Source organism: Rana temporaria, unplaced genomic scaffold (genome assembly GCF_905171775.1).
Source record: "Rana temporaria unplaced genomic scaffold, aRanTem1.1, whole genome shotgun sequence".
Lineage (NCBI taxonomy): Eukaryota > Metazoa > Chordata > Amphibia > Anura > Ranidae > Rana > Rana temporaria.
The window spans coordinates 1-11302 of record NW_024404900.1 but is presented as its reverse complement, the minus strand read 5'-3'; the positions used below and the strand labels follow the sequence as shown (position 1 = coordinate 11302).

The 11302-nt window shown below is 55.2% G+C and overlaps 1 protein-coding gene across 1 annotated transcript; it reads right to left on the bottom strand.

Annotated features, from left to right (window-relative positions):
- Nucleotides 1–566: 566 nt before the first annotated feature.
- On the bottom strand, nt 567–9684 carry LOC120924238 (the record flags this gene model as incomplete). Its single annotated transcript, XM_040335109.1, has 5 exons — nt 9498–9684; nt 5687–5821; nt 5365–5544; nt 826–937; nt 567–710 (listed from the first exon to the last, which is right to left on the bottom strand). Coding segments are annotated over exons 1-5 (691 nt in total), but the record flags the coding sequence as incomplete, so codon positions are not given.
- Between the last annotated feature and the right edge of the window lie 1618 nt (nt 9685–11302).

The window sequence follows — 11302 nt, the reverse complement described above, 5'->3', positions numbered from 1 at the left end:
GGCCCCCCCGCCAACAGGCCTGTCCTCCAGGGCCCCCCCCCCCCACAGGCCTGTCCCCCAGGGCCCCCCCCCCCCACAGGCCTGTCCTCCAGGGCCCCCCCCCCCCCACAGGCCTGTCCTCCAGGGCCCCCCCCCCCCCCACAGGCCTGTCCTCCAGGGCCCCCCCGCCAACAGGCCTGTCCTCCAGGGCCCCCCCGCCAACAGGCCTGTCCTCCAGGGCCCCCCCCGCCAACAGGCCTGTCCTCCAGGGCCCCCCCGCCAACAGGCCTGTCCTCCAGGGCCCCCCCGCCAACAGGCCTGTCCTCCAGGGCCCCCCCGCCAACAGGCCTGTCCTCCAGGGCCCCCCGCCAACAGGCCTGTCCTCCAGGGCTGGTGATTAAATACCACCAAAAGAAAGCTCTATTTGCGAGGAAAAAAAATGATAGAAATGTCATATATGTACAGTGTAGCACGATTGTCATACAAACTGCGACAGCGCTGAAAATTGGCCTGGGCAAGAAAGGGGGTAAAAGTGCCCGGTAGGCAATGAAAATGAGACCAATACTCTAAGAATACAGGGACAATACAACAAAAGTCCAGGAACACAGTATACCAGATATCTTCTGCCTGTACCTGATAACCCTGAGCCATAACATGGTTATCTTCTGCCATACAGTCCCGAGGATAGGGGGCGCTCTCACAGCTTTCCACTGTCTTCTCATTGCCGTCACCTTCAGGAGATACATAGAAAGCCAGGTTTAGAATACCCAACAATTGTTTTAATGCCCATTTATTAAACCTGTGCCTCTATATAAACGGGTCTTCCCCGGAAGACCTAACTCTTACCCACTGAGCGCGGAGTCTGTGGAGTATCCAGGTCACTGTCCTCCTTATGGAACCCTGAATGGTCCCATTCTTTCAGGGACAGGCTGGGCACCTCTTCATGTTTTATTAAAACCTGCAATGTAGAAGTGGAGTTTACAGAGACGGTCACCTCTAATGTATTATTTTATTAATCAGTCTTTAAAGGGTCACTAAAGGAAAACATTTTTTGCTGAAATGACTGTTTATTGGGTATAGAGACATAAACGTTAACTAATTCCCTTTAAAAATGATTAAAAATTGTATAATGTGCCTCTAGTTTCACTTTCGATTTTAAAGTTACATACATGAAGTTCCGGGTGAGAGGTGAGTCGGAAAGACTCACAGAATAAAAACAAACAAATCCAGGGCAGTGTTTTGTTTTTAAAATGAATCTGATTGGTTCTGAGGAGTTTTAGACACACAGTAATGACAGCTTAGTCCACCGTGAAAAGCTCCCAGTACTGTGGTTATAAGGAGCCAGACAAGCAGGAAGTGTGGAGATCACAGCAGAATTACAGCTACTTCAAAGCAAAAACGAACAATGAGGACATGAAACCAGGACTGCAGTAAGGTAAAGGAAGCTATTTAGCTAAAAAAAAAAAAAATTCCTTTAGTGATCCTTTAACTACTGTATACAGTATCTGGGGGTGTGTAGGGAAGGAGCTCTTGAGAGGTGTCCATCTTGGAGTGTCTAGGGAAGGATTTTTGGGAGATGTAGCTCTGGGGGTGTGTAAGGAAGGACTCTAGGGGGGGGGGTGTAGCTCTGGGGGTGTATAGGGAAAAGACTCTTGGGGGATGTAGCTCTGGGGGTGTGTAAGGAAGGACTCTTGGGGGGGGGGGGGATGTAGCTCTGGGGGTGTATAGGGAAAAGACTCTTGGGGGATGTAGCTCTGGGGGTGTGTAAGGAAGGACTCTTGGGGGGGGGGGGATGTAGCTCTGGGGGTGTGTAGGGAAGGACTCTTGGGGGGGGGGGGGGGTGTAGCTCTGGGGGTGTATAGGGAAAAGACTCTTGGGGGATGTAGCTCTGGGGGTGTGTAAGGAAGGACTCTTGGGGGGGGGGGGATGTAGCTCTGGGGGTGTGTAGGGAAGGACTCTTGGGGGATGTAGCTCTGGGGGTGTGTAGGGAAGGACTCTTGGGGGATGTAGCTCTGGGGGTGTGTAGGGAAGGACTCTTGGGTGGTGTATAGGGAAGGACTCTTGGGGGATGTAGCTCTGGGGGTGTGTAGGGAAGGACTCTTGGGTGATGTACCTCTGGGGGTGTGTAAGGAAGGACTCTTGGGTGATGTAGCTCTGGGGGGGTGTAGGGAAGGACTCTTGGGGGATGTAGCTCTGGGGGTGTGTAGGGAGTGGCTCTTGGGGGATGTAGCTCTGGAGTGTGTAGGGAAAGGACTCTTGGGTAATGTAGCTCTGGGGGTGTGTAGGGAAGGTGCTCTTGGGTGCTGTAGATCTGGCGTGTGTAAGGAAGGATTCTTGGGAGATGTAGCTCTGGGGGTGTGTAGGGAAGGGCTCTTGGGTGATGTAGCTCTGGAGGGGGTGGGGGAGGGAAGGACTTGGGTGATGTAGCTCTGGGGGTGTATAGGGAATGGCTCTTGGGAGATGTAGCTCTGGGGGTGTATAGGGAAGGGCTCTTGGGAGATGTAGCTCTGAGGGTGTGTAGGGAAGGACTCTTGGGGGGGATGTAGCTCTTGGGGTGTGTAGGGAAGGACTCTCGGGTGATGTAGCTCTGGGGGTGTGTAGGGAAGGACTCTTGGGTGATGTAGCTCTGGGGGTGTGTAGGGAAGGGCTCTTGGGAGATGTACCTCTGGGGGTGTGTAGGGAAGGACTCTTGGGTGATGTAGCTCTGGGGGTGTGTAGGGAAGTGGCTCTTGGGTGATGTAGCTCTGGGGGTGTGTAGGGAAGGGCTCTCAGGTGATGTAGCTCTGGGGGGTGTAGGGAAAAGACTCTTGGGTGATGTAGCTCTGGAGGTGTGTAGGGAAGGACTCTTGGGTGATGTAGCTCTGGGGGTGTGTAGGGAAGGGGCTCTTGGGTGCTGTAGATCTGGAGGCGTGTAAGGAAGGATTCTTGTGAGATGTAGCTCTGGGGGGGGGGGGGGGTGTATAGGGAAGGACTCTTGGGGGATGTAGCTCTGGGGGTGTGTAGGGAAGGACTCTTGGGGGATGTAGCTCTGGGGGTGTGTAAGGAAGGACTCTTGGGGGATGTAGCTCTGGGGGTGTGTAAGGAAGGATTCTTGGGGGGAGGGGGGGCTGTAGGGAAGGACTCTTGGGGGGGGGGGTAGCTCTGGGGGTGTGTAGGGAAAGGACTCTTGGGTGATGTAGCTCTGGGGGTGTGTAGGGAAAGGACTCTCGGGTGATGTAGCTCTGGGGGTGTGTAGGGAAAGGACTCTCGGGTGATGTAGCTCTGGGGGTGTGTAGGGAAAGGACTCTCGGGTGATGTAGCTCTGGGGGTGTGTAGGGAAAGGACTCTTGGGGGATGTAGCTGTGGGGGGGGGGTAGGGAAGGGCTCTTGGGAGATGTAGCTCTGGGGGTGTGTAGGGAAGTGGCTCTTGGGGGATGTAGCTGTGGGGTGTGTAGGGAAGTGGCTCTTGGGGGATGTAGCTCTGGGGGTGTGTAGGGAAGTGGCTCTTGGGGGGATGTAGCTCTGGGGTTGTGTAGGGAAGGACTCTTGGGGGATGTAGCTCTGGGGGTGTGTAGGGAAGGACTCTTGGGGGATGTAGCTCTGGGGGTGTGTAGGGAAGGACTCTTGGGTGATGTAGCTCTGGGGGTGTATAGAGAAGGACTCTTGGGGGGGGGGGGTAGCTCTGGGGGTGTATAGGGAAGGGCTCTTGGGGGGATGTAGCTCTGAGGGTGTGTAGGGAAGGACTCTTGGGGGGGGGGGGGATGTAGCTCTGGGGGTGTGTAGGGAGTGGCTCTTGGGGGATGTAGCTCTGGAGTGTGTAGGGAAAGGACTCTTGGGTAATGTAGCTCTGGGGGTGTGTAGGGAAGGTGCTCTTGGGTGCTGTAGATCTGGCGTGTGTAAGGAAGGATTCTTGGGAGATGTAGCTCTGGGGGTGTGTAGGGAAGGGCTCTTGGGTGATGTAGCTCTGGAGGGGGTGGGGGAGGGAAGGACTTGGGTGATGTAGCTCTGGGGGTGTATAGGGAATGGCTCTTGGGAGATGTAGCTCTGGGGGTGTATAGGGAAGGGCTCTTGGGAGATGTAGCTCTGAGGGTGTGTAGGGAAGGACTCTTGGGGGGGATGTAGCTCTTGGGGTGTGTAGGGAAGGACTCTCGGGTGATGTAGCTCTGGGGGTGTGTAGGGAAGGACTCTTGGGTGATGTAGCTCTGGGGGTGTGTAGGGAAGGGCTCTTGGGAGATGTACCTCTGGGGGTGTGTAGGGAAGGACTCTTGGGTGATGTAGCTCTGGGGGTGTGTAGGGAAGTGGCTCTTGGGTGATGTAGCTGTGGGGGTGTGTAGGGAAGGGCTCTCAGGTGATGTAGCTCTGGGGGGTGTAGGGAAAAGACTCTTGGGTGATGTAGCTCTGGAGGTGTGTAGGGAAGGACTCTTGGGTGATGTAGCTCTGGGGGTGTGTAGGGAAGGGGCTCTTGGGTGCTGTAGATCTGGAGGCGTGTAAGGAAGGATTCTTGTGAGATGTAGCTCTGGGGGTGTGTAGGGAAGGACTCTTGGGGGATGTAGCTCTGGGGGTGTGTAGGGAAGGACTCTTGGGGATGTAGCTCTGGGGGTGTGTAAGGAAGGACTCTTGGGGGATGTAGCTCTGGGGGTGTGTAAGGAAGGATTCTTGGGGGGAGGGGGGGCTGTAGGGAAGGACTCTTGGGGGGGGGTGTAGCTCTGGGGGTGTGTAGGGAAAGGACTCTTGGGTGATGTAGCTCTGGGGGTGTGTAGGGAAAGGACTCTCGGGTGATGTAGCTCTGGGGGTGTGTAGGGAAAGGACTCTCGGGTGATGTAGCTCTGGGGGTGTGTAGGGAAAGGACTCTTGGGGGATGTAGCTGCGGGGGGGTGTAGGGAAGGGCTCTTGGGAGATGTAGCTCTGGGGGTGTGTAGGGAAGTGGCTCTTGGGGGATGTAGCTGTGGGGTGTGTAGGGAAGTGGCTCTTGGGGGATGTAGCTCTGGGGGTGTGTAGGGAAGTGGCTCTTGGGGGGATGTAGCTCTGGGGTTGTGTAGGGAAGGACTCTTGGGGGATGTAGCTCTGGGGGTGTGTAGGGAAGGACTCTTGGGGGATGTAGCTCTGGGGGTGTGTAGGGAAGGACTCTTGGGTGATGTAGCTCTGGGGGTGTGTAGGGAAGGACTCTTGGGGGGGGGGGGGAGCTCTGGGGGTGTATAGGGAAGGGCTCTTGGGGGGATGTAGCTCTGAGGGTGTGTAGGGAAGGACTCTTGGGGGGGGGCATGTAGCTCTGGGGGTGTGTAGGGAAGTGGCTCTTGGGTGATGTAGCTCTTGGGGTGTGTAGGGAAGGACTCTTGGGGGGGTGTGTAGGGAAGGGCTCTTGGGAGATGTAGCTATATATATACATAAAATAAAATAAAAAGTCACCTTTTTGGTTTCCTTCTGAGAGGTCACGGTGGGTTGCAGGTCCATCTGGTGAAAGCTGCCGTCCTCCGCCCCGGAGAGGGACTCCGCCATGGGGCTCGCGGCCTCGCTTCCTCTATCCGGGACGGAGGGGATGCTGCCATCTTTGAGGTGATCACGTGACTTCCTCACAACAACAAAATCCTACACAACGACCCAGAGCAACATAAAAACACAAATCAAAACACAAAACACCAGATCTATTTATTTTATGTATTATTCTTTTATTATTACGATGTATTATTTTTGCTGTAAATGCTCCCGTCTCTAGGGAAGGTGGCCTCACCTCGGTGGTCAGCAGGTGGATGATCTCCAGGGTGAGGCTCAGGAGCTTCTCTATGATCAGATCTTTGTTCCTGTCCAGGGTCAGCGTGTGACGTATGTGTTCCATCAACTGCACCTCCATGTCTGCCGGCAACGTCTGAGGAGAGAGCAGAGTGTGAGGTCATAGTGGTCCCTATGTGGAAACTTTGTGTGAGGTCATAGTAGTCCCTAGGACACGGACCCAAGACAAAAGGGAGAGGACACGGGACCCCAAGACAAAAGGGAGAGGACACGGGACCCCAAGACAAAAGGGAGAGGACACGGGACCCCAAGACAAAAGGGAGAGGACACGGGACCCCAAGACAAAAGGGAGAGGACACGGGACCCCAAGACAAAAGGGAGAGGACACGGGACCCCAAGACAAAAGGGAGAGGACACGGGACCCCAAGACAAAAGGGAGAGGACACGGGGGGCCCAACACAAAAGGGAGAGGACACGGGGGGCCCAACACAAAAGGGAGAGGACACGGGGGGCCCAACACAAAAGGGAGAGGACACGGGACCCCAACACAAAAGGGAGAGGACACGGGGGGCCCAACACAGGGAGAGGACACGGGACCCCAACACAAAAGGGAGAGGACACGGGACCCCAACACAAAAGGGAGAGGACACGGGACCCCAAGACAAAAGGGAGAGGACACGGGACCCCAAGACAAAAGGGAGAGGACACGGGACCCCAAGACAAAAGGGAGAGGACACGGGACCCCAAGACAAAAGGGAGAGGACACGGGACCCCAAGACAAAAGGGAGAGGACACGGGGGGCCCAACACAGGGAGAGGACACGGGGGGCCCCAACACAAAAGGGAGAGGACACGGGACCCCAACACAAAAGGGAGAGGACACGGGACCCCAACACAAAAGGGAGAGGACACGGGACCCCAACACAAAAGGGAGAGGACACGGGACCCCAACACAAAAGGGAGAGGACACGGGACCCCAACACAAAAGGGAGAGGACACGGGACCCTAACACAAAAGGGAGAGGACACGGGGGCCCAACACAAAAGGGAGAGGACACGGGGGGCCCAACACAAAAGGGAGAGGACACGGGACCCCAACACAAAAGGGAGAGGACACGGGACCCCAACACAAAAGGGAGATGACACGGGACCCCAACACAAAAGGGAGAGGACACGGGACCAACACAGGGAGAGGACACAGGGCCCAACACAGGGAGAGGACACGGGACCCCAACACAAAAGGGAGAGGACACAGGGCCCAACACAGGGAGAGGACACGGGACCCCAACACAAAAGGGAGAGGACACAGGGCCCAACACAGGGAGAGGACACGGGGGGCCCCAACACAAAAGGGAGAGGACACGGGACCCCAAGACAAAAGGGAGAGGACACGGGACCCCAAGACAAAAGGGAGAGGACACGGGACCCCAAGACAAAAGGGAGAGGACACGGGGGGCCCAACACAAAAGGGAGAGGACACGGGACCCCAAGACAAAAGGGAGAGGACACGGGACCCCAAGACAAAAGGGAGAGGACACGGGACCCCAAGACAAAAGGGAGAGGACACGGGACCCCAAGACAAAAGGGAGAGGACACGGGACCCCAAGACAAAAGGGAGAGGACACGGGACCCCAAGACAAAAGGGAGAGGACACGGGACCCCAAGACAAAAGGGAGAGGACACGGGACCCCAACACAAAAGGGAGAGGACACGGGACCCCAAGACAAAAGGGAGAGGACACGGGACCCCAACACAAAAGGGAGAGGACACGGGACCCCAACACAAAAGGGAGAGGACACGGGACCCCAACACAAAAGGGAGAGGACACGGGACCCCAACACAAAAGGGAGAGGACACGGGACCCTAACACAAAAGGGAGAGGACACGGGGGCCCAACACAAAAGGGAGAGGACACGGGGGGCCCAACACAAAAGGGAGAGGACACGGGACCCCAACACAAAAGGGAGAGGACACGGGACCCCAACACAAAAGGGAGAGGACACGGGACCCCAACACAAAAGGGAGAGGACACGGGACCAACACAGGGAGAGGACACGGGACCCCAACACAAAAGGGAGAGGACACGGGACCCTAACACAAAAGGGAGAGGACACGGGGGCCCAACACAAAAGGGAGAGGACACGGGGGGCCCAACACAAAAGGGAGAGGACACGGGACCCCAACACAAAAGGGAGAGGACACGGGACCCCAACACAAAAGGGAGAGGACACAGGGCCCAACACAGGGAGAGGACACGGGACCAACACAGGGAGAGGACACAGGGCCCAACACAGGGAGAGGACACGGGACCCCAACACAAAAGGGAGAGGACACAGGGCCCAACACAGGGAGAGGACACGGGACCCCAAGACAAAAGGGAGAGGACACGGGACCCCAAGACAAAAGGGAGAGGACACGGGACCCCAAGACAAAAGGGAGAGGACACGGGACCCCAAGACAAAAGGGAGAGGACACGGGGGCCCAACACAGGGAGAGGACACGGGGGGCCCCAACACAAAAGGGAGAGGACACGGGACCCCAACACAAAAGGGAGAGGACACGGGACCCCAACACAAAAGGGAGATGACACGGGACCCCAACACAAAAGGGAGAGGACACGGGACCCCAACACAAAAGGGAGAGGACACGGGACCCCAACACAAAAGGGAGAGGACACGGGACCCTAACACAAAAGGGAGAGGACACGGGGGGCCCAACACAAAAGGGAGAGGACACGGGGGGCCCAACACAAAAGGGAGAGGACACGGGACCCCAACACAAAAGGGAGAGGACACGGGACCCCAACACAAAAGGGAGAGGACACGGGACCCCAACACAAAAGGGAGATGACACGGGACCCCAACACAAAAGGGAGAGGACACGGGACCAACACAGGGAGAGGACACGGGACCCCAACACAAAAGGGAGAGGACACAGGGCCCAACACAGGGAGAGGACACGGGGGGCCCAACACAGGGAGAGGACACGGGGGGCCCAACACAGGGAGAGGACACGGGGGGCCCAACACAGGGAGAGGACACGGGGCCCACACAGGCTCTGCTTCATCCTCCATACTGCATCTGACCATTAAACATGCAGGCTCTGCTTCCTCCTCCATACTGCATCTGACCATTAAACATGCAGGCTCTGCTTCCTCCTCCATACTGCATCTGGCCATTAAACATGCAGGCTCTGCTTCCCCCTCCATACTGCATCTGGTGATCATTAAACATGCAGGCTCTGCTTCCTCCTCCATACTGCATCTGGTGACCATTAAACATGCAGGCTCTGCTTCCTCCTCAATACTGCATCTGATCATTAAACATGCAGGCTCTGCTTCCTCCTCCATACTGCATCTGGCCATTAAACATGCAGGCTCTGCTTCCCCCTCCATACTGCATCTGGTGACCATTAAACATGCAGGCTCTGCTTCCTCCTCCATACTGCATCTGGTGACCATTAAACATGCAGGCTCTGCTTCCTCCTCCATTTCTTTGGATATAATAAAATAGTGTGACAGCCAGGCAACTTGGCATTTCCCAGGCTCATTACTCTGCAAGGACAGATATACATACAGCCCCTATAGGGGAGGCTTTCGTTTCTTAGGATGTGATAAAATAGTGGAAATATGGGACAGCAAACACGTGAGGAATTATTTTAAAGGGGAACCTTCCAATGATAACCAGAACTATGGACTTCCTGAAAACTCTCCTGTAATAACAATGTTGTCACCGGCACCCAGCAGTCCTCCAAAATCCCTGGAAACCGGTGAGAAGAGGACAGACATAACACAAAAACCCCATCCACCCCACACCTCCATACCTCTGTATCCTGGCAGCAGAACGTAATACAAGTGTGACTGATACATTGGAACCGCACCGCATCCCGCCCCGAGCCAGGCGCCGCGCCGGAGCATCATGGGAATTGTAGTCATGACTCCATGGTAAGTCAGGGGCTTTCCGACATGCGAGAACTACAATACCCACAATCCTCGGCGCCGCTCCGTCGGCGTCTGACTGATTAAAACGTAAACAAACCCAGCGGCCATGTTCCTGTAGACTGATCAGACGGAGGTGGCGGCCATGTTTCTGTAGACCAAAAGTGAGGGCAGTGTGAGGAGAGTTCCAATAATAAAAACAAAGCTAATTTAAAAGTTGGGGGAGGTGTGGGTCATAAATGAAATTAGACAAGAAAATGGACACCTAGCAATTGCGAAAGAAAGCTTTGAATTTAAAGTGGTCACCAGGACAGGAAGAGAGGTGAAATCTTCCAGCGTTCTGGTTTCCTCACTTTAGAAGGATTTTCTCTCACTTCCTGTTACAGCTATGAGACAGGAAGTGAAAGGAATCCCCCCCCCCCCCCAAATGGAACACAGATTGCAAAAAAACATAATTATGATATTTTATACAATGTTCTGTTTTCAGGAGGGGACACAAGAAAAATGTCTCCTTCTATCCAGTGATGCATGAACATGGAAGCGCTCAGCTGTGAGCAGTCCTGGGTGCAGCGCTGAATGCAGCCAGCAAAACGTGTCATGCAATTTGACAGTAGGGTGACCACTACCAATCAGGGACACCCTCCCTTCCCAAAAATCAGCTTGTGCTGTAACCAGCGGCGGTCTGTCCATAGAGGGCGCTGGAGCGCCGCCCCCTCTGGCTCCGCACCGCCACTGAAAATAACATACATTCATGCATTGCATGAATGTATGTTATTGTTGCCAGCTGCCGCTGGTCTATTCAGGTGGCCGCATAATTGAGCGCCGACCACCTGAATAACGCCAGCTGGTTGGCTGTGCGGAAGTGCCTATCAGGGCCAGCGGCTCTGATAGGCTTTTCCGAGTACAGCCCTCGGGTCCCGGATGTCTTATCCTCGGAACGTACGGGGGGTGCGTTCCTTGGATAAGACTGACGGCTGTCTCAGCCAATCAGGTTCACAGATTCTGGTTATCCGTAACCTGATTGGCTGAAGCGTCACCAAGGCGGGAGAAGACATCGAGGGACATGGAAGGATTAAGGTAAGTGCATTTTACAGGGCACAGCTGCGACAAAGGGCACAGAGACATCAATGGGCACAGTGGCGACAAAGGGCACAGTGGCATCAATGGGCACAGTAGTGACAATAGGCACAGTGGCAACAATTAAAGGGCACAGTGACATGCACAGTGGCGACAATTGGCACAGTGGCGACAATTGAGGGGCATAGTGGTGACAATTGGCACAGTGGCGACAATTGAGGGGCACAGTGGCTGCGTTTGATGGCATGGCACAGTGGTGACAATTGATGGCACAGTGGCTGTGTTTGATGGCATGGCACAGTGACTGCGTTTGGCATGGCACAGTGGCTGCGTTTGATGGCATGGCACAGCGGCTGCGGTTGATGGCATGGCACAGTGACTGCATTTCATGGTATGGCACAGTGACTGTGTTTCATGGCATGGCACAGTGGTGCGAATTGATGGCATAGTGACTGCATTTGATGGCATGGCACAGTGGTGACAATTGATGGCACAGTGGCTGCATTTGATGGGCACAGTGAGGCTGCAATTTTTTTTTTTTTTTTTTACGTTTGCGACCCCCCCAAAAATTTTGAGCACCAGCCGCCACTGGCTGTAACGAATCA